This window comes from Apiospora kogelbergensis (genome assembly GCF_038363985.1).
Source record: "Apiospora kogelbergensis strain CBS 113332 chromosome Unknown utg000001l_segment0_segment0, whole genome shotgun sequence".
NCBI lineage: Eukaryota > Fungi > Ascomycota > Sordariomycetes > Amphisphaeriales > Apiosporaceae > Apiospora > Apiospora kogelbergensis.
The window spans coordinates 545,203-569,750 of NW_027117418.1; the positions used below are offsets into that span (position 1 = coordinate 545,203).

At 53.2% G+C, this 24,548-nt stretch overlaps 9 protein-coding genes across 9 annotated transcripts; 4 read left to right on the forward strand and 5 right to left on the reverse strand.

Annotated features, from left to right (window-relative positions):
- Positions 1-180: 180 nt before the first annotated feature.
- PG998_000185 (Pfs domain-containing protein) lies at positions 181-2,008 on the reverse strand (the record flags this gene model as incomplete). The annotated part of the gene is made up of 3 exons (XM_066867003.1): positions 181-286; positions 349-1,328; positions 1,421-2,008. 3 exons carry the CDS (start codon positions 2,006-2,008, stop codon positions 181-183), a joined length of 1,674 nt encoding a protein of 557 aa, XP_066735418.1.
- Positions 2,009-4,364: 2,356 nt separating this feature from the next.
- On the reverse strand, positions 4,365-6,152 carry PG998_000186 (uncharacterized protein; the record flags this gene model as incomplete). The annotated part of the gene is made up of 5 exons (XM_066867004.1): positions 4,365-4,949; positions 5,034-5,264; positions 5,347-5,636; positions 5,722-6,057; positions 6,119-6,152. The coding sequence occupies 5 exons, from the start codon at positions 6,150-6,152 to the stop codon at positions 4,365-4,367; spliced, it is 1,476 nt and encodes a 491-aa protein (XP_066735419.1).
- Positions 6,153-6,838: 686 nt separating this feature from the next.
- Positions 6,839-7,783, forward strand: PG998_000187 (uncharacterized protein; the record flags this gene model as incomplete). The annotated part of the gene is made up of 1 exon (XM_066867005.1): positions 6,839-7,783. One exon carries the CDS (start codon positions 6,839-6,841, stop codon positions 7,781-7,783), a length of 945 nt encoding a protein of 314 aa, XP_066735420.1.
- Positions 7,784-8,087: 304 nt separating this feature from the next.
- Positions 8,088-9,327, forward strand: PG998_000188 (Alpha/Beta hydrolase protein; the record flags this gene model as incomplete). The annotated part of the gene is made up of 2 exons (XM_066867006.1): positions 8,088-8,908; positions 9,015-9,327. The coding sequence occupies 2 exons, from the start codon at positions 8,088-8,090 to the stop codon at positions 9,325-9,327; spliced, it is 1,134 nt and encodes a 377-aa protein (XP_066735421.1).
- Positions 9,328-9,500: 173 nt separating this feature from the next.
- PG998_000189 (uncharacterized protein) lies at positions 9,501-11,406 on the reverse strand (the record flags this gene model as incomplete). The annotated part of the gene is made up of 5 exons (XM_066867007.1): positions 9,501-9,542; positions 9,606-9,664; positions 9,765-9,881; positions 9,947-10,348; positions 10,443-11,406. 5 exons carry the CDS (start codon positions 11,404-11,406, stop codon positions 9,501-9,503), a joined length of 1,584 nt encoding a protein of 527 aa, XP_066735422.1.
- A 1,365-nt stretch (positions 11,407-12,771) lies between these two features.
- On the reverse strand, positions 12,772-15,009 carry PG998_000190 (tenascin X precursor; the record flags this gene model as incomplete). The annotated part of the gene is made up of 1 exon (XM_066867008.1): positions 12,772-15,009. One exon carries the CDS (start codon positions 15,007-15,009, stop codon positions 12,772-12,774), a length of 2,238 nt encoding a protein of 745 aa, XP_066735423.1.
- A 1,285-nt stretch (positions 15,010-16,294) lies between these two features.
- Positions 16,295-17,590, forward strand: PG998_000191 (uncharacterized protein; the record flags this gene model as incomplete). The annotated part of the gene is made up of 1 exon (XM_066867009.1): positions 16,295-17,590. The coding sequence occupies one exon, from the start codon at positions 16,295-16,297 to the stop codon at positions 17,588-17,590; it is 1,296 nt and encodes a 431-aa protein (XP_066735424.1).
- Positions 17,591-18,477: 887 nt separating this feature from the next.
- PG998_000192 (uncharacterized protein) lies at positions 18,478-20,323 on the forward strand (the record flags this gene model as incomplete). The annotated part of the gene is made up of 3 exons (XM_066867010.1): positions 18,478-18,961; positions 19,376-19,515; positions 19,631-20,323. The coding sequence occupies 3 exons, from the start codon at positions 18,478-18,480 to the stop codon at positions 20,321-20,323; spliced, it is 1,317 nt and encodes a 438-aa protein (XP_066735425.1).
- A 3,308-nt stretch (positions 20,324-23,631) lies between these two features.
- PG998_000193 (uncharacterized protein) lies at positions 23,632-24,509 on the reverse strand (the record flags this gene model as incomplete). The annotated part of the gene is made up of 2 exons (XM_066867011.1): positions 23,632-24,402; positions 24,480-24,509. 2 exons carry the CDS (start codon positions 24,507-24,509, stop codon positions 23,632-23,634), a joined length of 801 nt encoding a protein of 266 aa, XP_066735426.1.
- Between the last annotated feature and the right edge of the window lie 39 nt (positions 24,510-24,548).

Here is a 24,548-nt window from a genome sequence, read left to right on the forward strand (position 1 = left end):
ACAACACTCTTATCAGTATAAGATCCAAGATCAGTATCCTCCGTTTTACCCTTGCCATCCATGGTTTGAAGATGGCCCCCGAACGACCGGCACTCCCTACATGGTTCGTAACATGCTTGGTCCAACTTGCAATGAAACCCTTTTTTTCTCTCCTCATTTCTATGGAGATACCCCAAACACTTAACAACAGCGGCCAAACAATCTTCGTTCGTTGGTATTGCGCTGCAGAGCGATGTAAACGAATCGCGAAGTATCAAGTCCCCAAGGTAGTCGCAGAATATCACTCCTGGAATAGTCTTCCTAGTAAAGAGTTCACTCCAACCCCCGTGATTCGATTTGACGGCGTACTCTTGGACATAATAGCTGTTCTTTTGCGTGGCAATCTTATAAAAGTCCATGCCGTAGATTGTAGAGTGTATAACTTGTTTGGGATTTGCTTTGGACTGACGAAAGGTAAGGGAATGGGATTCTGCCCATTTCAGACCCTTTGCAAGATCGCTAATCAATACTCTGAGGGATCCCGCTTTCGCAAGAGCTTCTTCGGAGTCTGTATTCAATTCTTCCTTGAGCGCCTTATCAGAAAGACCTTCCAAAAGTTGTGTTCTGCAAAGGGACAAGTTCAAGGCTGCCGGCAGTGTCTGGGCGCCATTGGGATATTCCTTCTTGTTGACCCGAGCCATACACTCCAGAACCTGCAGTCGAGGGATGAGCCACCCACGCTTTTCTTTTGGTGCAAATAGTAGTACTGGTTCTGATTGGGCCTGCTCAAACATCACTTCAAATACTCGATCTTCTGGGTATTGTATCTGACCATCCTGAAGTTCAATGTTGGCAGCGGCTGAGATTCCAAGAATCTGGGATAAAGTGGCACCGAGACTGAAGTTCTTCATCTTGGGTTTTTTGTCCACATTACCAAGCCTTGTCACACTGAGGCGTGTTAGATCCGCCTCGGCGAGTTTCATATGGCAGTCTTTGCCCCAGCCAATGAATGTGCGGGCAGCAAGCTTGACGGTCTCGAATTGAGTGCCGTCACGCTCTTCGCTCAAGACCTGGTATCTCTCCTCCTGCAGATAATCCGAAAGCTCATATGTGGGACAAGAGTCCTTGAAATGCCATTGTATAGCAGTGCCGGCGCCATAACGCCATTCCGCCGTTGCGACGAGCAGAGTGTTAAACCCCTGTAACACTACGCCTCTGTCGGTCTCAAGAGGGTAGTTCACGGCGGATAGCTTCACCATGACATCAAACGGAACATCGAGACCCTTTGGCTTCCCTGGGCCGCCGAAACGGGTTCGGTCGTAGAATGGGCCGTTCGAAACGATTACGGCCTTTTTGAACAATTCATGCCAACAACATCCATCGGGCTTGATTTTGGTGCGAGGCACTTGGGTAAGAGGCAACAGCTTCAAGCCCCCCTGACAATATTGTTCTCAGAAGGCTTCTGGAAGGAGAAAGTAAATGTCGATAAGGTGATGCCCTCCTGTTCTTCAAATGGTCGAATGGCGCAAGAAAACCATGCAAATGCACGGGCCAGATCAATGACAGTGTCGGCAGAGCCAGATGCAGAGATGGATGCTTTGTCAAAGCCACGACCGGATATGTTGACACTGATACCGCTTGCTTCCCCAGAGCCACGGTTTCCCCAGGCATTCTGGATGGCTTGCAACAATGGTAATCCGCCTTTGATGTTCTCCCTGAGGTAGTCTTCGCATGTTGCTGCTTGAGCGTCCACCTCGCCTCCAGTGATGGTCAGGATTGAAGAGAATTTTGCTCCGTCTCTGTACTTTTCCATCGCTTGGTGGACTTCCCAAGTAATGTCAAGCTCCACAGTACAGTTGGAAGAGCGTCCATTCTTGCCGCCAGCAGCTGTAAGTGATTCCAACTGCTGACGAAAGTCTTTGAACACTCCGCCTTCCACAGGCTGGTGACTACCGGACCCTTCGTCAGGAGCGCTGGCTGTACCAGAGTCATTCCGCCTATGCGTGAACTTTGAAAGTTTTGAAAACATTGAATTATGTCTGTGGGAGATTGGGGTTTGTCAGGTGGAGATTTGTATTGTGTAAGTCCTGTTGAAAGAGGTGAAAGGAAATAAGAGCTGAGGAAGCAAGTCAAAAGCTTCTCAAATGCAGATAAAGTAGAAGTGGGCTGCTTGGTCTTTTGCAGCCTCTGAGGTGAGGAAGGGATGAAAGTGATATTGGTGTTGATGTTGGTGTTGATGATTGTGATTTACACAGGCAAGAGAGGGAGCGAGTCTGGCCTTTTTATGCAGGAAGAATTCTAATTATTGAAGTTGTACATCAAAGACTACTTGAAAGCATATCGTCCCCGAAACATCGAGCCTACCTTCACCTGTAAAGGGGATTATCAAGCTAGATTCACACCTCCTGATTTCTCAAGCAAATCAGATATCGAGATGACAAAGTGAGGGAGATAGTACATCCTGACTGATGATGCGCGATTCATACCCTGTATCCTAATACAGGCTTGACGTTCGGGTGAGAAGCTATTTGTCATACATTGATGGAATTACATCAAACTTATTGATTGTACGAAAGTGCATACGAGTGCACCTTGCCCGGGCGCTCCACGGTTCTGTGATCGTCAGCGCCAAAAGCGATGCATTACATGCAGCCAATCGGGAAATATTTTGAATTGATCATCAAGTTATCCGTGGCAGAACCTCTGATCCACATACTTTGTAATCGGTTGAAAACGACAACAGCATGTAACACCGACCAGTCTATCCGTTGGATTGGACGTCGACGAGCGGTACGTAGCTCTGGAGCGCACCAGCGGCTGCACGTTAGACTTTCAGAATAATTCCGTCACCCTCCAACGCGGTCTGCTGTATCCGAAAGTTTCAGTTGGTGCTGTGTAACGCGACTAACCTCAAGCTCGTCGTCCAGCAGCGAGCTAGAACCCTAAAAGGCTTTTGGGATGGTTGGAGCGCAGTCTCTTCGATCTGGCAACGTCAATAATCACAACACATACGAGAGTCTGATAATCACGGCTCTTGTGATTGGGCCGATGTCGTGTGGGAATGCTTTGGCGGCAAGTTTCAACAGCGGGCTGAGACTCGTGCACATATCAGAAGCATGTGCAGGCGACCACCCGGCCTAGCTATGATAGATTAGTAGAGGGGACAGTTATGTGACATATCGATGATGAATGGCTTATCGAATGAGCGAAAATTGGCATACGCAGATGGCTTGCAGAAGATGCATGATTTGTAGACCAAACAAATATTAATTGTACACTCATATGGTTACATGGGGATGACTCTGGTATATCCTCGATGACGCTCTCATTAGGGGAGAGTCATTCAGAATTATTTCATGTCCAATCTGATTTGCTTTGGATTCACTGAGCCCATTGTGTTTTTTCCGGAACAAGGCTTAGCGAGTTGCATGGCATCACGGTTACCGGCAACTTCGTAGAATACTTACCATTCAATCCAATGATCTTTCTAACATTATATAATGTACTTGCCGCTGGAATTTTCTATGAGTCTACCTGGGGGTACTCTCCCTTACTGGTCGCCCAAGCGATAGCGTGTTGTGGCATATGCTCTAAAGCGGTCGAGACCCAGTCCCGGGAAGGACTCCCTGTCTCCGCTGGACCAGTGCCACGTATATTTACGCGACGTTTACGACTATTCCCATAGTTTCTGCGTACATCGAGTGGTGTGAGCTCGGATAGAGATTGTGTGTTATTCAAGCTCGGTCCGTGTGTCATAGCAGTCCCGGAAACGGGGCTTGAACCCCTACCCAATGCTGGTACTCTACTCCAAGACTGTGCCTTGCAGTCTTTGATATCGCCAAACAGTGTGCAAATATGTATTATTCGTAGGTTGTATGCTCTCTAGTACGAAGCTCTTCCGGATAGGGGTGTGCAACCATTCCGCAATAAGAAATAGGTTGCTTAACATTTCCAATATAAATCCGTTCTGCTACTCTTTTACTATTCGTCCGATGTCCTCCATCTCAGGCATCAGTGGTTTAGTTGTAGAATCCATCGTTGCCATCGATGGGACCCATGTTCGATTCACGGCTGATGCACGGATTCTTTTATTTTTGCACCTCCCCCCTTCCCCTTTTCGTTTTGGGACTTTAAAAACTAGAGGCCCTTGCCTGCTATTTATAGGAGTATCTTTCGATCCCTCAAGAGTTGATAGAACACATTCATCTCTTGGATGCGCGGTTACAACCATGGGACACAGACGTCCGAGACAACGGATCATTGACAGTGCGGTTGAAAGTACTAATTTCAATCCTACGGCTTGATACTGATCCAAAGAGAAGTACGTATTCATCTGTGCTTAGATACATTCCCGAACTATCTAATAAATACGCCTTCCCGGCTAGCTAAACGAAAGACGGAATAGCATTGCTCGCACTAACAACCGCACTCACCACCCCGACGTAGTCCATGACCAGCTCCCCGTCGGCGTGCAAGTCCTGCTGGCACCAGACGCCCTGGATCGCGCCGCGCACGAAGCCGATGCTGCGCTCCCCGCGCGGCGAGTTGCGGCCGGTGCGGTCCAGCATGCTCAGGACGGCGGCGCGGTCCTCGTCGCGCCGCGCCTCGCACGCCAGGATGAACAGCGGGAAGAGGTGCTCGCAGCTGTTGCAGGTGATCAGGGTGCCCGTGAACACGGCGCGCGTCAGCGACTCGAGGCTGGCCGCCGTCTCCCACGGGCTCTGCGTGGCGCGCGCCAGGTACACGCGCGTCGCGAGCTGGTACAGCTCGACGCCCATGTCGGCCTGGGACGTGGTCTGCGGCTCGGAGAGGGAGGCCGCGGTGCTCTCTCCGAGCTGGCCTTTGAAGCCCTGGACGCGGTCGAGGTACACTGGGGCGCGGCTTGCGGGATCGCGGGGGTCGAGTAGTGTCTCACATATCTCAGAGAGCAAGGTCAATATCGAAAACGTTGGGTTGGGACACGAAGGCGCCTGTAATGGACCGTGTTAATATAGACATCCAGTCAAACCACAAAAAAATGTCTTGTGTACGTAAAAGGGTAGGGAGCAATATACCGGGCGATGCCTCGTAAGGGGTGGACATTGTAGACCCAATGTTCCAGAATTTCTGGAGTCGGAATCCTCCAACGCCAATGATCTGTGGCGCCAATGACGCATGGCGAAACGAGAGAGCGCTTCGTGGTAGTAAACCCAGTCAAGCAAGTAGCCGTACTTGCCCTGTTGCGACATGTTGGTCGATCGGATCATGTCCATGGCGCCCCAGACGTGCCACAACCACTCCCCGAGCTCTCTGACGGTAGCAGGATCTATTTGAATTGACGCCGCGATCAGCAACGCAACGAGGGGGAACGCTCTGACACCTTCTCACCTCATAATGCGCTAGAAACATGGACGCAGCCACGTGCTGGGCTGCAGCTTCCGCCGGTATGAGTGATGCACCCTTGACCGAAGCCGCCAAGTACTTCAGCGCGGATATCTTCAACTGCACCGCTTGTTCTTGAAGTCCATGGCGATGGAGGGAAGTGAAAGCAAGCAACGCAAACAATAAAGCGAGGCCTGGCAGCGAATCTTGTGCCAGGGCCAAGGTCAATAGCGAGTCTCGTATTTCTGATGTGATTTTATCAAAGGATACCATAGCAAGATAAGCTGATTCGTAGACTGCTGGGGTAATTAGTCGAGAACGATTGAGACAGCCGAGACACACAGCGGATACACTAGGCAAGTGGAAGAAGTGCTGACTTACAATGACGAACCAATTCCATAGGGTTTGCTAGCTGGTGAGGTTGCCTCCACAGACCTGGAGAGCAAGAAGAGAGACATTGAGATGGCTGGGTTTGGAGATACAAGTGGTGATAGTGTTCGAGATCCTGCCAGGTAGTGTTGATGAAGAAGCGCTTGGCGGGCAACTGTGGACGAGATACCATAACAGACGGGGGCCCTCCACTGCCAGCCACCATGGCGCGCTTCTTGTCTCCATCCCTGGGCCATGATAACCGCAGCTCATAGCCTTGACACTGCCGCTGTCCACGGGCGCATCTCTCGCAGGTGGGCTGCCGCCCGTCGCATTGGAGCTTGCGGGCTAGTAAGACGGAGTTAGGAGTTAGGGGGTTTCCGACCGCGCGGGGTGTCATGCCACTCACCTTTGCAGGTCCAGCAGCCTTTCCGGGTCTTCATGTTCTTTGTTGGGGGCGTCGCAATACCGATTAAGGGATGTGGTGCGGGGTGTGAAATTGGCTACGATGTGGGAGATGATGATGCTGACTGCACATGAGCCATTCGGCGGCCCAGCTCGGGGAGTTCCCAGACCCGAAGAGGGTGAGGTTCGGGCAAAGTTGCCATTGATGGAGACGCTGACAAACACCCTAGAGTCCCGGTCAGCCCCTAACTGAGCCCCTAAGCCCCTTTGAGCTAATCGTATCGACAGCGTTCCGTCTACTGCAGCGCATCTGACTGTCTCCATTGATAGCCGCCTACAGGACCCCACCTGAAGCAACTTTCTTCGAGACTAGAGCCCCTGTTTACTTACGATGCACGACCCGTATAGGTGGCGGCCTATTGAAGCACGCTGCCATCGACATTGCTCACCCAGAGCAGTATGCTTAGCCAAACCGGCTTCTGCGAACGACCGCGAATGATTCAAGATTTGATTAAAAATCAATCAGAGACTCACGGAATGCTCTCAAGCGAGTAATCCAGACAGGAAGAGTGATATATATAATGTCATGGTTCCAGGCCAGTAAAAGAAGAACTCAATCACTCAAATCCACAAACACTGCTCTAGATCACTGTCTATTCTTTTCGAATCTTCCCCGCGACAACATAATCGAATTTCCATCCACCACCAACAAACACCACCCAGAATGTCTACCTTCCTCATCACCCAAGCGACCGGCGGCCAAAGCGGCTGGTCTATCACCCACCTCCTCGCCGCCGGCGCCAAAGTCCACGCCATGGTGCGCGACCTCAAAAAAGAGCTCCCCGCCGTCCTGAAGGAGCCCGGGGTCACCCTCTTCGAAGGCGAGAGCACCAATTTCGACGCCATCTACAAGGCCGCACAGGGCTGCCAGGGCGTGTTCCTGAACACGTTCTCGCACCCGCCCGGCCTCGAGACAGAGCAGTCCAAGACCATCCTCGCGGCCGCGAAGAAGGCCGGCGTCGCGACCGTCGTCTACTCCTCGGTCGTGGGGACCGACGACGCCGCCCTGCGCGAGTCCGACGCGGTCCGCGACTGCGGGCTCGCGGGCTACTACGCCTCCAAGCACGCGGCCGAGCAGGACGTGCGCGCCGCGGGCTTCGCGGCCTACACCATCGTGCGCCCGGCCGTCATCCACTACGACCTGTCCACGCCGCGCCACGCCATGAACTTCCCACGGCTCGCGAGCCATGGCGAGCTCGACGACCTGCTCCTCCCGGGCCGCAAGATGGCCTTCACCGACGCCGAGGACATCGGCAAGTACGTCGCGGCGGCCCTGCTCGACGGCGCCGACGGCGGCAAGTTCGCTGGCCAGGAGATCAACGTGTACAGCGAGCTCTTGGGCTTGGACGAGGTGGCGGCCGTGCTGAACAAGGTCGGCGGCAAGCGCGGGGTCAAGGCGGTCAAGCGCACCGTCGAGGAGCTGAAGACCATGAATGCATTGGTCTTTGGCCAGTACTTCCAGCTCTTGTTCAACGCCTATGACTCCATCTTCAAGAGTACGGAGGCCGCGATGGTTCAAGCCAAGTATGGTATCCCCTTCAACTCGCTGGAGGCAAGCTTGACGAGGGATAAAGCCGATCTTTTGGATATCTTGGCCAATGTCAACTAGTTTCCACACCTGGCTGCTGCAGTTTGACATTTGCCAATCGCATTTACATGGTATCGAGAAGTTGTTATTTCTGGATCAGGAGTGTGGTCAATTTAAAGAGCAAATAGGTGGTAGTGTGAAAGTGTTAATAAATAGGTTTCCGCACCGCGAAAAGGCTATCGGATGATATGTTGACAAGTGCAATATGCTTACACCAGCAACCCGACAACGATTGTCATCTGTCATTTTATTGGCAGCTCACCGTAAGATGGATGTACACACATTTAGGCTAAGCTACATTATCACGCTCTTCCCCTCCTTCATAATGACCGGCTTACTCTGTATCAGATTCAATCTTCGCCACGCCCGTGTAGATATTGCCTTGTTGATCGGACTCATTCCTCTAGTACTCTCACCACAGAGACAAAATGCTTTTTTATACTACCTGGAGTTTCCTTGCGGTCGCTTCGGGGTCTTTATGTACCCAGTTACCCAAGCTTGCGGGCCAGTACCCAGTCGGAACCGTCAGCTTCGAGCTCATCGACGAGTCGCGCATAGACCCTCTGGCGCCAACCCCCAGCCCCGAGCCCTGATGGTTTCCATATTCTATCCCACCTCCAAGTTCGCCGTCCACTCTGGCAACTACCCCCTATCGCGCTACATGTCCTCCCAGACAGCTGCCGCTTTACCCCAGTACCTCGGCACTTCCGGAGTTGCCGCCCGGGTACTCACCGGATCCTATATCGACTCACCACCCATCACCAACAGCGAGGATGAAGACGACGACAGCGGGTCCCCTGTGCTCATCTTCAGCCACGGCCTGAACTCGTCACGCCTTCTCCACACGGCCCACCTAGAGCAGCTAGCCAGCCGCGGCTGGACCGTCGTCGCCGTCGACCACACCTACGACGCCGCCGCCGTCGAGTTCCCCGACGGCCGCGTCGTGCCGTGGCGCCCCACGAACCTTGACGACTTCCCCAACGAGCTGGCGGGCCTGATCGCCGTCCGCGTCGCCGACATCGAGTTCGTCGCGCAGGCGCTTGGAAACTCATCGGAGGCCCCTTTCCGCCTGGACCGCGTCGGCATCTTCGGGCACTCGCTCGGCGGCGCCACGGCGGCGCAAGTGCTGGCCAACAGCGATCCAAGGTTCGTGTGCGGCGCCAACTTTGACGGGGGGCATCTTCGGGCCTGTGGCCAAGGCTGGGTTTGACAAGCCGTTCGTGCAGATGGAGGCTGCTGGTCATAATCGCAGCACGGAGCCCAGCTGGCCTGAGTTCTGGGATCATCTGGGTGGCTTTCGTCGGGAGTTTACGGTGAACGGAACGCTGCATTCGGCGTTTAGCGATCTGCCGGTCTTGCGGGACCTTCTTGGCGATGCGTTTCCTTCAGCGGAGAAGGAGCAGCTGGGGTCGATAGCGGGGCAGCGACTGTTGGAGATCGATACGGCGTTCATGCACGCTTTCTTCACTTTCTGTCTCAAGGGTGGCCCATCGGGTGACTTGGATCACTTAGCTCAAGGTATGTTTCCAGAGGTTACTATTCCGCAGTACGAGATAATTCAATAAGACGTTTAGTTAAATTTTTCTACACTATCTGTCTTTCCAATCTCTTATGTAATACTAGTCATCGTGATCAGTAAAGCACACGAACCAAATAGATGTAGCGTCTGGCATCGTAGACAGAAACATAATTTGAAGTTATCATCAGTCTGCGCCAGATGCAAATCAAAAAATGTCGCCTAAGGGCCCTTCTTGATGGCTTGTGTCAAGGTCTTGACAAGCTGTAGGATTGGTTCACCGTTAGAAGTCAGATCTACGTTAGCGACTCGGTGGTTATTACTTACCCATTTCTTCAGTTCCAGCTTGTTCTCGCGAAGTTGGTTGTACTTGGCGTCGAGCTTGTCTATACGTTGGTGGTCATGTTAATCAGTAGATGCATCTTAAAGAAGGAACCAACCTGTCCCGTGCCAGCGCGAAACAGTCCTGAGAAATTGTTGACTTACCTGCAGTAACGTGGAGAATCTGCTTGTACTCGGGCTTCTTGCTCTGTGCCTGCATTCTATCGAGGAACGCCGCGGCCTTGGCGTCAGTGCCGACCTGGTTGACTGAGAACTTCGTGGCTATCATTGGAAACATGTGTCAGTCGCGTCATAGATCACTACCCCATTAGAATAAGGGAACCTACACCAGGGAGGGTAGCTGGCAGCCTTGACCTTCTCGCTGCAGGCCGTCATCATATTCGCGAAGGTATCTTCGGGCTCCTCACTCGGGATGCCGTCGGTGATGGTCAGGACGAGGACCGGCCGGTCGAAGGTTTTCTTGCCGTCGACAATGCTGTAGACAAAGGGGTTGAGCACCTTGTCCTTGAGCCCGTTCCCGATCTTCGTGGATCCCGCGGGGGTGAAGCTGAGCTGGTTCTTCAACGCGTCGCCGCGTATGTTATCCATCCCCGGCCCTGTCTTGTTGATGAAGCGGAGGTGGACGCCTTTGTCGGTGGGCGCGAACATGAGCATCAGCTCGGACATGAAGGCGACAATACTCGCTTGCGAGGCCATACGGTTCTCTTCTTTCATCGAGCCGCTGTCATCTATAGTGTACATAACGTTAGCATTCATTGGAAACTACCTCCCCCTTTTCGCTCTTGAAAGAAAACTGAGGCCGTCAAAGGCACCATGACTCACCGCAGTATATGACTGGCTGGTATACGGCAAACAGGAAATATGATTTCACCTCGGATGTAGTCAAAGTCTTTGTCATAATTGTCGGGGAGCTGGCGGGGGAGCCGGTGGGGGCATTCACGACGCTATATGCTTGCTCGATAATCTCTAGCAGCAAGGGGTGGCCTGGGGGAAGAAGCTCTCTAGACCTTCCTCCGTGATGACTTCTGCCAACACGTCGTGCAGCTCCTTCTTCGTTGATGGGTGTGTAGGTTTCTATTCCACGATAGGATGTCAGCGGGCTTCTTTCAAGCAAGTCCTCGAAATCAGTGTTCGCAGGAGAGCTTACCGGTGCGACCATCCCGGGCTTTACGACCTCGTCGTAGATCATCTTGATCGCAGACATGACGGCGTCTTTGAACTTCTTCCATGGCTGTAGGTACGAGAGGAGGAGAAGGAATGCCGAGACAATGAATCTTGTCAGCTCGACGGCCCCCGTGCCTTTCTTGTCGATGTCAAGAAGGGCTTCCTTGGCCTTAATGCTAACGAGCCGGTCGGCAAGATCCTCGGCTGTCTCACCCTTGCTGTTCTTCCTAGCCAGAGAGGCGCCGGCGTCCTTCAATAGGGTGATGATGTCCGTGTCGGGATTGGTTCTCAATGCTCTCATCAAGGGGGTGTCGTGAGGATAAGCGTTTTCTTCGGCGTCTATCTCAATCCCGGTGGCTCCAAGAAGAATCTTGACAACACCAGGGGCGTTGGTCTTGGCCGTGACAGCCAGATGAAGCAGCGAGAGGCCGGTGTCAGACCGTCTCGTGACGCTGGCGTTGTGTTCGAGAAGAAGGCGGATGGTGTATGCGTCCCCGTTCATCACCGCAAATCCCAGCGGAGTGTGGCCATCTTCTACTTTGTTAATATCATCGCCATGGATCAGATCCTGCAGATCTTCTCGTTTCAGCGTCTTGTTCCGTGCTTTTTCGGCGATAGACATTGTGATAGTGTAGTATGTTGAATGGCGGACGAGCTGAGGAACAGATTGAAATGAACTGCTTGGTGTTTACCTCAAAATATATGCCAATTCGCCTTCGATGTGAATTTTGCTGACATCATAAACCAGATCGTTGAATCAAGGTTACGATCTATCCGACCGTTTACAGGGTTTGAGTTTAACGAGAAGTTATTCACTCCAAACCTTGCTTATGGTTCGTCCCGGGCCCGAACACCTAAGGCGGGGAAAAAGCATATGCGGTCGCCCACATTCCTGGGACGGCACGTGCCGTCAGTAGAGACTTAACCTTGTTTGACTCCTTTCCACGGGAAGTCAATCTAACCCACCTCGATGGGCCGAGACACACACGAAATGGTCGGCAGAGAAAGGAAGTCGGACAACAATGCTCACACTTCAGGGAAGGGACGTACCGACAATAGAAGTTTAACTTTTTTTTGAATTCGTCTCTTCGTGACGTCGATCTAACCTCTAACCTACTTGGATGGGCCGAGATGTACACGAGATGATCCGCAGAACAATGCCTCAAGATGGAATGTCTCATACCCAAAGTTTCCTATAACCGGGGAAGTTGATGATCTTTGACCAAGGAGTAGAAACGGCGTAGACCATGACAATTCAAATCCGTGTGGAGCTTACATTCTCAAATCCTGACAAATTACGATCTGACCGCCAGCATACTTTATGGACCCTCCGATTCTATTAGCAAGTGTGATGTACACCCTATGGTGATACCTAATTGCCCTAGCAAACAGTGGCGAGCTTTCCCTAGAATACGCCGACATTACCCGGATGACTGTTTCATTGTGTGTGTATAGACTAGCCAAGGATACGCCGAGTCGTTTTGTGCAACGGAGAAAAGAGACAAGTGAAATTGACATAGGCGGTAACTCAACCGGCCTGTTACGTGTGACACAACTTTATTGATTACAACTATTTCTTGTCATGGGCAGACACAGCTTGGATACATAGACAATGCAGATATATAGGAATATAAATCGTAGACAAGTATTATTGATAATTACTTCAGATGATAGGCCCCTATGACGCTGTCCCTTCTAGTGGTTTTTGTATAAAGAAACCAGAAAGGCAATGACGACGCGGAGGTTTTATCTATAGAGGGAACAATCGAGTGAAGTAACTGTGAGAGAAAATATAAAAAATCAACAACAATGGAACAAAATACCGGATGAAATGAACGTGGCGCAACCGGTATAGATGTTTCCAGCGAGGATAGGTTTACCGCGACGGCGGCTTTACAATTAGCCACCCAGAGGGGAGGTAACTACCTGGCCTCACCCCTAACTACCACCAATGCGGATAGACAGGCCTGAGAAGTTCCTAGGTAGTCTAAGCGATGGGCGAACCCTTGCGCAACTGGCCGACCTCGGGACACGAGCCCATGACCAGACACTCTCGGGTGGCGCCCACGACACAGCGATCGCCTTGGACGTAGGTCTCAGGGGGGCACTCTGCCGGCTTGGTCGAGACGCACTCGGTCCCGCTGGCGCGGTATCCGTAAGGACACACCGGGCCTGTCTCCAGGACACACTTGCCGTCTTGCATGTGGAAGCCGCGCTCGCAGTACGCCGGCGTCAGCGAGACGCAGTAGGGCCCGTGGGGCACGAGGTTGGGCCCGCAGATGATCTGGGTGACGCAGCGGCCGCTGGCGTCGAGGTGGCCGTGGGCGCAGCTGGGCGTCTCCTCGCGCGAGACGCACTCGCCCGTGCGCTCGTCGAGCTCCGTCCCGGCCTTAATGCACCGCGGCTTCTCGGCGTACACGCACCGGTCGCCCTCGAGCGTGTACTCGCCCGTGCAGTCGGCCGGCGCCACGCAGAGCGGGCCCTGCCGCGCCGTGCCGTCGGGGCACTGCAGCGCCTTGTCCGAGTAGCACTGGCCGTCGCGCAGCTGGTACGGCGCGTTGCACGTCGGGCCCGTGACGTGCACGCAGGCCCCCGTCGTGGGCGAGTACGTGAACCCCGGCAGGTCGCAGCGCGGGTTCTCGAGCGCGATGCAGTGCCGGCCCTGCAGCACCGAGCCGTCGGGGCAGGTCGGGCCCACGGGCTGCACGCAGTGCTCGTTGAACATGGTGGTGCCGCCCCGGCAGCCCGGCTTGTCGGTCGGGTGCACGCAGTACTTGCCGGCGTGGATAGTGTCGGCCGGACAGACGGTCGACGGGTAGCCCACACACATGCCGTCGCTGGTGGGCTTGAGGTCGGCGGGACATTCGGGCGTGTGCAGGTTCGAGACGCACTCTTGGCCAACGGGGATGGTCGAGTCCTTGCATTTGGGGCCTACGATGAGCACACACTCGTCGCCCGAAGGAGATATTTTGGCGTCGGGCCCGCAGTATGGCGGATCGGGGTGGACGCATTTGCCGTTCTGGCTTTTCAGGGGGTGTGGGCATGTCCCGGCCTTCCTCGTGATGCACTGTCCATTGATAATGGCACCGTTGCCTTTGTCGCAAATGGGCTGTTGCCCCGGCTCTGAAACGCATAGTCCGTCACGCGGGGTCGAGTTGGCTGGGCACAAACTTCCATCAGGGTTTGGCTTGTTGCAGGTGATGCCGTCAAATTGACCAAAGTCCCTGTGGCAGCATACCACTTTGTCTGTGCCTCGGTGCCACCGGAAGACAAAGCCTTCGCCGCAGTCTGCGTCGTTTCGCTGCTGGCAGAATCCACTGGCCGCATTGAACCGGAAACCAAGGCCACTGCAGCTGGGCCCGGTACTATCCACGCAGTGCCCATTGATCAGTTGGCCGCTGGTACAGGAAGGCGTGACCTTGGACACGCAAATGCCTCTTTGAAGGACTGAGCCGTCAGGACAGGATGGGCCCTGTGAATGAATGCATCGATCGCCACTGGGAACCATTCCAAACGGGCATCCTGGGGGTTGTGTTGACGTACAGCGCCCCTTGGAGTCCAGCTTGGTGTTCTTGGGACACTCGGCCTCTTTCACATGGACACACTTGTCGCCGACGACCTTCAGCCAGTCGTGCTGACACGCCGGGCCGTTGTGCGAAACGCAGAGCCCATCCTTGGCATAGAAACCCTTTGTCGGACAAATGGGCAGCTCAGGGATGGCGCATTTGCCCTCGAACATATAGCCTTGGGGACAAGTTGGGGGCTGATTCAGCACACATTGGCCGTCTTTCATGGTCGTAGTTGGGGGGCATTGGGGCGGGACTCTCGAGACACAGCCGTCCTTGGTTGGTATCAAGTTGCGGTCCGTACAGGTAGGGCCAGAGATGAGAACACAGACGCCGTTTTGAAACTCCATATCCCGAGGACAGACAGACGATGGTGGATAGACACATTGAGTGCCGTCGTAATGGGTGCCCTTTGGACAGCATTTTTGGTTTCCCTTGTCGTCAGAAGAAAGAATGATGTCGTCGATGGTGATCCTCTTCCCCGCCATCTGGCAGGGCGAACCTGCCAGGCACGAAGAGAGCATCCCGGTCTTCTCTAGACCAATGCCAGATGGCATCATATTCGATACATCAGTAGCATGCTGACTGAGGAGAGGGTCCTGCGCCCTCCCACTGGAGGCAAGCAGGAAGAGATAAGAAACGTGTTTCAGACGCGCCATGGTCCTGGAACAATACAAATGGCGCGGGGGAGATATGTCACTGCAACAAGAGTATGCAGCAAAGATATACAGCAAGTAGCCGTGGATTCTGTAGATTTGTTTATATCTATGTTTGTTTAGGGATGGGCTGGGGTGATATATTCCAAGTGCAATGAGCAATGGAGCAGGCCTCATGCTCCAGGGGTTCATGTTGGAGCCGAGGCCAACACCGAAGCCGGAGCCTCTGACGCTTCATGTACTTAAAGTTCCAACTTTACTGCATCTGGTTGGATATCATAAGGTCTTGATGCACATTGGCCCCTGTGCCTGGATTTGCCGGCCCTTGCAAGGGTGGTCAGTTTGACCACCAACCATTCGCATGATGAATAATTCTTTAACCTTCTATTCGGGAATACCAATAGAAGGCTCAATGATGATGCGATCATACCATAGACAGTCCAATACCGAGTTATATGCCGCCTGAAAAAACTTAGATTATTTTCACTCTCACACCTTAACGCGCATCCTTTTCCCCACACTCATCAATATCTAAGCACAGAATATGCTTTGTACGAGCATGAGCCCGATTGGTACATTGTCTCAGTTGTGTGCCCGGCCTTGTCTCAGTTGCGCCTCTGTCTACTCAAATAGTTACGGCCCGAAACTGCGTAATACTATGTCCCGTCCCGCAACTCAAACTTGGGTTCAACCTAGATAATTACAAAATGCATCGTTTCAGGGACCTTTGCTTTCGGAATTACGTTATGGTTACGTTTCCCGAAAAGGGAATCTGGGGATGGATGCACTGAGGCAAACAAAGTGACGGATACTTTATCCAATACATTTGTACAATACCAATCGCTGAACATTTACGAACTTCAAGTCTTTCCCTGGTCGTCAAGTGACCCGACCTCACCTTCAACTCCCTGAGCATCAGACTTCGGAACCTTCGATTGTATAGCGATTGTGATTCCATCTGCCACTATGCCTCTTCTTGTCAGGCTCAGCCTGCTTTTAGGCGCATTAGTGAGAGTAGCGAGCCCACACGAGTGCTCGGGCAGCCAAGCACCGCCTTACCTGACGTATGATACCCCATGTTCACCCTTTGAAGGCTCAACAGTTGACTCGCATCAGGTCTACTCTCAAATTTGAACTTCAGTGCTCCACCAATGGATTTTCCGAAGAGCTAGACAACATTGGCTCCATCGCTAGTGTCCAAGACTGTGCGAACGAGTGTGCTCTTCACAAAGACTGCAGTATTGCTGTGTGGAACGAAGAGACCTTAAATTGCGCTCTCAAGTACCCGATGCAGCCCGACGACTATTTCGACCCCGTACGCGGCCACCACGCTTTGGCCCGCGTCGGCTTCGTCAATGAGACTATCAGCCCTCCGGGCAGAGACGTATGTTCCAAAGACCAGATCGACAAGGAATGCGCCAAAGACCGCGCCGAAAGCGCCAAGGACCGCGCCGAAAGAGAGCGTGCTGAACGAGAGTGCGCCGAAAAGCTCTACAAAGAACAGCAAACCATCAACCGCATCAAGCGGGATTGCGCCGCGGACTTGAGCAAGGAGATAGCGGAACGAGTCGGGGCTGTACGAGACGAGCAGGAACGCATGGACCGCAAGTGCAGAGCGGAGCGCGACCGTGTCATCCAGGGAGAGAAGGACCGGATCCAACGCCAGTGCGATGCCGACCGCAACCTTGCCCTCCAAGGTGAGCGCGACGCCGCCGCACGCAAATGCGCGGCGGATATGGAGCGTGCTCTCCAAGACGCCAAGACCCAAGTCGACCGCAAATGTGAGATGGATCGCGATCGCGCCGTTCAGGAGGAGAAGGAGCGCGGTGCACGCGAATGCGCAACGGACCGAGGCCAGGCTTTGCAAGATGAGAAGGAGCGCGGGGAGCGCCAGTGCAAGACGGACAAAGACCGTGCCGTGCAAGACGAGAAGGACCGCGGGGACCGCCAGTGCAAGGTGGACAAAGATCATGCACTCCAAGAGGAGAGGCGCCAGTGCGACATCGACCAAGCCCGCGCCCTGGAAGACGAGAAGAGCCGGATGAAGCGCACCTGCGAGGCGGAGCGGGACTCGGCACTGCAAGACCAGAAGACGACCGTGGAACGCCAGTGCCGGACCGAGAAGGACCGCGCCGTGCAGGACGAGAAGGAGCGCGTGGAGCGCAAGTGCGAGGCCGACCGCGACCGCCTGCGGGAGACCGAGAGAGAGGCCTGCAAGCGCGAGTCCGCCGGGAACATCGACCGCGCCGTGCTGGAGGAGCGCGACCGCGCCGACAAGGAGTGCACCACCCGGTTCCAGCAGGAGCAGGCGCGCCGCCGCGACGACATCTCGTTCAACCCGGGCTTCCAGGCGTGGCCCGAGAACATCGCCGACTTCGACATCGACGGCGCCACGTACGTGCTGCGCGTCCGGTCGCGCGTCAGCCTCGCCGACACCGAAGACCACGACACGACGTCGCCCGCCGCCTGCGTCCGGACGTACTGCAACACCCGCCCGGACTGTTTCGGGATCGGTTGGGATCCTCGGAAGGTGAGTATGATGTACAAACATCGCGGTGGTGTTGTGCTCTTCTCCCCGGATTAGCTCTGCTCTGCATACAGGTGAGACTGACTGAAAACCATCAGGAAAATCGCTGTACCACGTACATGGACTCGCCTTACCGACGAGTACAGGCTAGGGATATCGATCCTTACCCCCACCAGAACATGATCGTGAAACGAGACAGGATGGCATGAGTTCACTAAGGTGGGTTGGGCTGCAGGACCGCTTTAGTGGCGGATATCTGAAGATTGGTAGGGTGGAGATGGCAAAGGGCGGATACGAGCCCAGATGCTCCCCTGCAATAGATGAAGTTTTCACTTCGCCACGTCATTTCGAATGATAGTGTTAGCCGAAAATCGACCATAATTCGGAATGTTCCAATACCGCAATCGAAAAGGGGGTTGTTGCGATCACAATGACTATAACTTCACTCTGATTGATATGTGGCGTTATATCTATTTGAAGTAGCAAGCAAGACTTAAATCAAGTAGACCTACTCCGGATAAATACTCAGTAGGCGAGCGTAACTGACGTGGCGGAGGGCTCACCTTCCCAAAGTCGAAAGAGATGAACAAGCGTAAACATCGCCCGGAACGCGGCTCGCATCCGCATGGATGGTGATAGACCATTCGGTCCGCTAGGATTCATGTACAAGCGGGGTAGCTTCGGTGGCGTTTGAGAAATCCTATCACGAGGTCTTTTGCAGTTGTTGATAAGTAGCGGAATGTCATGCAGCACCTGTTGGGTGCAGGTAGCAGTACCACTAGGAGGCCAATAGAAACCGACTGATTCGAAATCAGGTCGTACAGGAACGCGATTTCACAAGAAGAACTCCCACCTCAAGTTTCCCCTCTTCTTCACGCATTTAACTCTACTCTACTACCCGTGCCCATTGGTTTACATCTGCTAATCACGAAGCGGAAGATGTCATGGATCACGTCCCTTCACCCGCGATAGGTTCAAGGCCTCCATTCGATGTCCCTCTTCTATGTCGCTCGCGCTGTGTCCCCGGTCACGTTCGATTCGGCGCTTTCCCATCCCACTTCGCCACAGCCGTATTACCTACTCTGGATGGCGAAACCCAATCGACCAATGAGAATCTTCTCAATCTTGTCCAAACATGGCTCTACTTTTATGTCGTGTCGGAATTTTTTGGTCAGGAACTCGATCCAAGCGCTTTCAGTAAAGCCGGGACTTCTGGCGATTTGGTCCTTTGCTCCCTCCCACTCCAACAGCTTCGCCGTGACTGGTTTGCCAGCCAAACACTGGCATCGCCCGAAGACCACCAACGCACCAGCTCGAAATGCATTCGTCTCCTTGCGGAAGCAGTATACGCCTGTGAGCAACTGGAAGTAGAGAATTTGGGTATCAATGGCCTCAACCTGATCCTCATATCCGTGAGAATTCTCCTCTGTACCTTGGCCATCACAACCCAAGCAATCACGAGACAGCCCGATGTGCAGCACCTGATTGAACGCCTGGTTCTTGTTTCTGGATACCCGGCACCTATTATTAATTTGGATTGTTCTCGTTTTCCATTTCTGCATCACATGATTGCAAATGGTTGGTGGTGAGTGCCATATTTCGTGTATAAAACGGGACTTGTTGGCTGAGATGAGAGATACAGTCCTCATCAGATTAAATTTATCCTGAGGACATGCTGCGCAACATCGATTTGTTATTTTGCCAGCATGAAAAGACGCATCCATCCCGATCATCCAACTCACCAGCAATGCCTCAATTCCGACCATTGCATCATTCATAAGGTCGATGAGGAACAGTACACTCTCAGTCATGTTTCAAAAGACTGTACCTGTGGACCCATAGCCATCAACGAGGATCAAATGATGGAAATAATCGAGCAGGGTGGCATTCCCTTGATAGAATCCCAAACGATACTCACAGACTCGTCAAGTGTCAAACTCATAAAGCACCGCCCGAGGATGGAGTACACCGCGATAAGTCATGTAAGATATCAGAGTTTTATTTATTCTGATTGGCTTATATGGATTGAAATTGTCCTATTTACCAGTAGGTCGACATTGAACAGCTTCAGATTTTATTAATGCAATGTCTACGTAGGTTTGGGCAGATGGCCTTGGCAACCCTCTCTCCAATGCCATGTCCCGATGTCAGCTCGAGCGCCTACTCTCTCAGATACGAGCGATGCAGTGTCCAGAAAAGCGTCATGAGCCCATAAGGCTATGGATCGATACATTCTGCATCCCAGTTGTGGCTCACCAGCCGCCCGACTCTCAAGCCGGCGATGTTGATAATAATGTTCAGTCAAGGAGAAGACATGAATTGAAGCAAGAGGCCATCAGAATGATGACTGTCATTTACACAGCAGCAGATGCTGTGCTCGCCCTAGACAGTGAGCTTCAGAGCACTTCAGCCTACGACATCTCCTTTGCTGAGCTATCAGCACGCGCTCATGTCTGTGGTTGGAAAGGAAGGGCTTGGACACTTCAAGAAGGCGCATTTGGTTTAAAACTTGGGTACCAGTTCAACAACGGAGTCATTTTCACAACGGAGGCCCAGAAGATGTACAATGAGTCCATCAAAATCGCTATGTGGAATCGAACGTTCGACGAGCATTTCCAATTGCTCAAGGACTGCCGCCAGTCTTGGTTCCTTCCTTCTATTGGGCGCCATAAGGCCGACAAAGTTCACGGCTTGAGTGCTCGTGATGTGCAGCTCATGGAGGTATGGAACAGCCTAATCGGAAAGTCTACCACCAAATCGGATGACTTCTTCGAGATCGTAGCTAAGTAACCAGCCTGTGTTCATTTCTCTCTTGGATATAGAGTTGTCGAGTTCGTTCCGATTGCGCTTCAGCTAACGTACTTGCGGTTTAGTTTGTTAGACTTCAATGCATCTCGAATTCGCGAATTTCGCACCATGTCACTCAGGATGGAGGCCATGATCCTTTGCCAATCTAAAATCCCATTGGATATTCTTTGCCTTTCTAGTGATTGCCCTGGGAGACTAAACGAGATGCAGTTTCATGCCCCCGAACGCCCTCGCGATATTCTACTCTCGGTGGAGAGCTTCAAAACCTACCTTTCCCGCCCCAGGTTTGGGTTTAAAAAACTGTTCGTGCTCAACAGTAAAAAGGGACCAACTGGGTACCGGGTGACGTTGCCACACCTTCCAATACAGCAATTCCGCGTACGTCCAATAATCCCAGGCGGTAGAAATGACTTTCACATCGAGGTTACCCTCGCCACGAGGCTCAGTAGCAATACTTCCTACCGCAAGGGGGTCTATCTTTATTTCGCTACCACAGCTAGTCATCAGCTACTTCAAGACACAAAACATCGCGGTGTTTGCTTCGCTATACACCGTGATGATTACAATAAGCTTAGCATCACATACGCATGCAGCTTTACCTTCAGGCTCTGTCGCACGGTTTCTTCATGCCCGTCCGCACACCGAACTATTATTCCGGCAACGCTAGTGAAAAGATACACTACAGTACTTGTGGATATGGGTAGTTAGTACAATTCAACCTGAGCACTAAGTATCAACTGCTGACTATGCCGTGCCCAGATAATGAGACAACTCACTGGCCCATGGACCGACGTCCCATCAACTTAGCCCTGGTCCGAGAGGGTATTTCCACGCGCAAAATGTTCATCTATACGATTGGGCCTTTCATATTGGGAGCGCTAAGCTACCCTTTGATTCTTGATAACAATTATTCACTTGTTATTGGATACGTCATCTACTTCCCAGTTCTTTTTCACTGGTCAGCGGCAGTCGTGCTCTACATTTGGTCTATGTCAGGCAGGTCGTATTATGCGTCTATTGGGAGTTACTTACAACAGGGCTCGAGCAATTCAATTTCGAAAGCAGGATCATTAAGCACCATGCTACTCATGTTGGAAATTGAGAGTTTGTTTCGATTCATTGTTGAGATGGTCGAGGTGGTTCTGAAGAATCTCCCGCCATCGTTTTGGCAAAGACACCGTTGGAATAGATCCCTGGAGGAAATGATATATTCCGAGGCAAAATGGAACTATCAAGGGCGGACGCAAAATGGGCCAGCCCCAGATCTTTACGACTTTTCCTCCAGCGAAACAACTACCGTGCCGCGCATAGAAATGCCATTGAATGCATTTGGGAGTTTCGGGGTTCGAGGCGCAGAAGCTCTCAATAAATTGGAGAAAGCTTTGGCGTGATCTCATTGACATAGCTAGTATAAAGAGACGAAAGGAAGTGCGAATTACTTTTACTGTAGAAGTCAACTCGATGACCTACTTCTCATATCGTACACGCCTCAAGAAAACGTAGTTAAGTGGAACTAGACTTACGAATTTGGAAGAAAGATAACTACATCATTAAATACCGAGCTCAGGAGTATATGCAGGGTAATCCTTTCATAGACACCATGGACGTGATGACAATTGCCACTCACCACTCAGCTTGCTGAAACATTACTTCATTCCCCTGAATGAGATTACAGAAAGTCCAGCAGAGACACGATCGCGTTCAAGCAGTGGAAGCTCGCAATATGCCAGTATCATCTCAATACTTATCACCCTGCCCACCACAGTTCGACTTGTCTGTAGATCTCATAATGAAAGTTTCTGAGTCTTTGCTCCACCTAGTTGAGCTGACTGACCAGCTCAGCCCCTGTGCTCCACTTTCCCCTATTGGTAGATTTGGATAATATGTTTACTGATTCTCTCCCCCAGCTGTCGGCTTCTATTAGAGTACGCCTTGGTTATGTATTCACAACATCATGAGTGCTATATCTACCCGCGCATATGCGGCGATTTTGTTCTTACGGAATAAACTGGATGAGGATCGAAGACGGAACCGGTGGGGATGTTGAAATAGGCTTATCGATAGAGGATCCAATATTTTCTTTAGCTCCTGCGGGAAGAGCAGATCTTTAATTGTCCAGCAACGGGACAGCCGGGATTCAAGGACACGCATCCGCGACCGCATCGTATCTCCGCAGGTGGAATCATGGGGACCTGTTCCGGACCGATCTGGGTCTACCGGGGCCATCCTGCATCGCATCCATCTGAGGGGCGATAGTAATCTCGGATGCGGCGGAGTACTAAAGGTGGCACTAGTTACTCCACGATGACGACCGTCTTTTTTACTTCAGTCCCGTCGTCATTTTCCCTCTTCATCATCATTCGTGCTCCTGAGAAGCCCTGACCAAGCCCTGTATTCTTCCTCCCGCCTCAATCTTGGTTCAGCTTGGTTTCCACCTCTCGCTTCTACCGACGGAGTGGAACCCCCACCTACAGAAGGCCCGGAGCGACACGCTCGAGTCATTCTCTTGTCATGGCCGACACTGCTACGAAGAGGGGGGCCTTCGGGCCATGTTGGGGCTGCGATCAAGCAAAGAGCCGGGCACGCGGCGGAAGCTGACCAAGAAGAGGTCGACGATAGGGTATGCCAGCCTCGACCCGGACAAGCTGGCGGAACCCTGGCGAAGCGACTCAGCCAGCATCTCGACGCGGCGCAGCAGCATGGACTCGGCCAGCAAACCACAACCCGCGAGCCCCCAACATCCTCAACTGACTAAGGCCAAGCGGGCGCCAACACAACCTCGCCACGTTCTGGACAAAGACACCGGAGAGCGGAAGGATCTGACGGACATGTTGCACGCTCTCACGTACAACGAGGACCTCGACGCGATCGATGAGGCGGACCATCATAGAGACTTCTTGGAATACGACCCGTCCAAACCAGACGGCACTGCTATGCTAGGTTCTCTGTCTCCTGAACTGTGGCTTCATGTGGCCGAGTATCTGTCCGCGCTGGACGTGGCCATACTTTCCTCAACATGCCGGACCATGACCGCGCGCTTGGGTCCGTTGCCGTACCGGCTGCTCCGGGACCCGTCGAACCATTCGGACCGTCTCGATTTCCTGCTCGCCATGGACAGAAAACTTCCCCGGCACCTGCTCTGCTTCCCATGCGCCCAGTGGCATCTGCGGATCCAACCGGGACTCGAGAGCCTGAAACCTCAAAATGTGCTCAACCCATTATTTGAGTGCCCCAATCGGAAGAATCATATGCTCCCGCCGCCGCGAATACGCATCACCGAGGGGCGAACGCTACCCTTTACGTTCGTGCAGCTCGCCAAGCGGCACTGGGCCCTGGGGCCCGAGTACGGCATTCCCCACCAGTTCCTCGGGCGACGATGGAAAGAGCCGGCTTCCGGCTGGTCGCACAGCAGCGCCTACCACATCACCGACCAGGGCCACGTGCTGATGCGCGTCACGTCGCAGGTCTTCGTCGAGGGCGGCCTGCCGGACGCCGCGAAGCGCAGCCTGCTCTTCAGCCGGGAGGACTACACGCCCTACTTCAGCGTGTGCAGCCACTGGAAGGCCGGGGAGCTGACGTCGGTGCCCAAGTGCGCCCTGGACCACATACCCGTCGACGAGGCCAAACTGGATCTCCACCTCAGAAACCGGCTCGTGGTGCCGCCGCCCCGGAAGGCTGCCGGCCTCATCCCCACCTGCGGCCGCTGCCGGCCCATCCGCCGCTGCCCGCGCTGCCCCACCGAGTACCTGTTCGAGCTGAAGACGGCCGAGGACCGCAGCGTGGCCGCCACCAACGGGCCCGGGCGCTTCCGGCAGGCGCTCACGGTCTCGCGCTGGAGCGACCTGGGGCCCGCGCGGCGCCCGGACGGCGGCGGGGAGTGGGCGGCCGTCGCCGGCGAGAATGATGATTACGACAGCTTCGCCGAGATGGGCAAGCGGTCCATCAACGGCACGTTCGAGGGGGCGTTCACGGATACCGTCCCCGGACGGCGCATCATCTCGACGAACCCGAGGAATATTAAAGTAGACGAGGGGAGAGGCAGCTGGTTCTAAACTCGGCGACTACCGAGCTAGGGTCGCATGTGCATAAGCTTTTGGCTTTCCTGTCAAAAAAGGATATCTAGACGTCTAGCAAGTACATAGTGTGATGGGTAAGTTCCAGGGCCCATGTCGTGTAGTTGATCAGTGCACTGGCAGAGACTAACTGT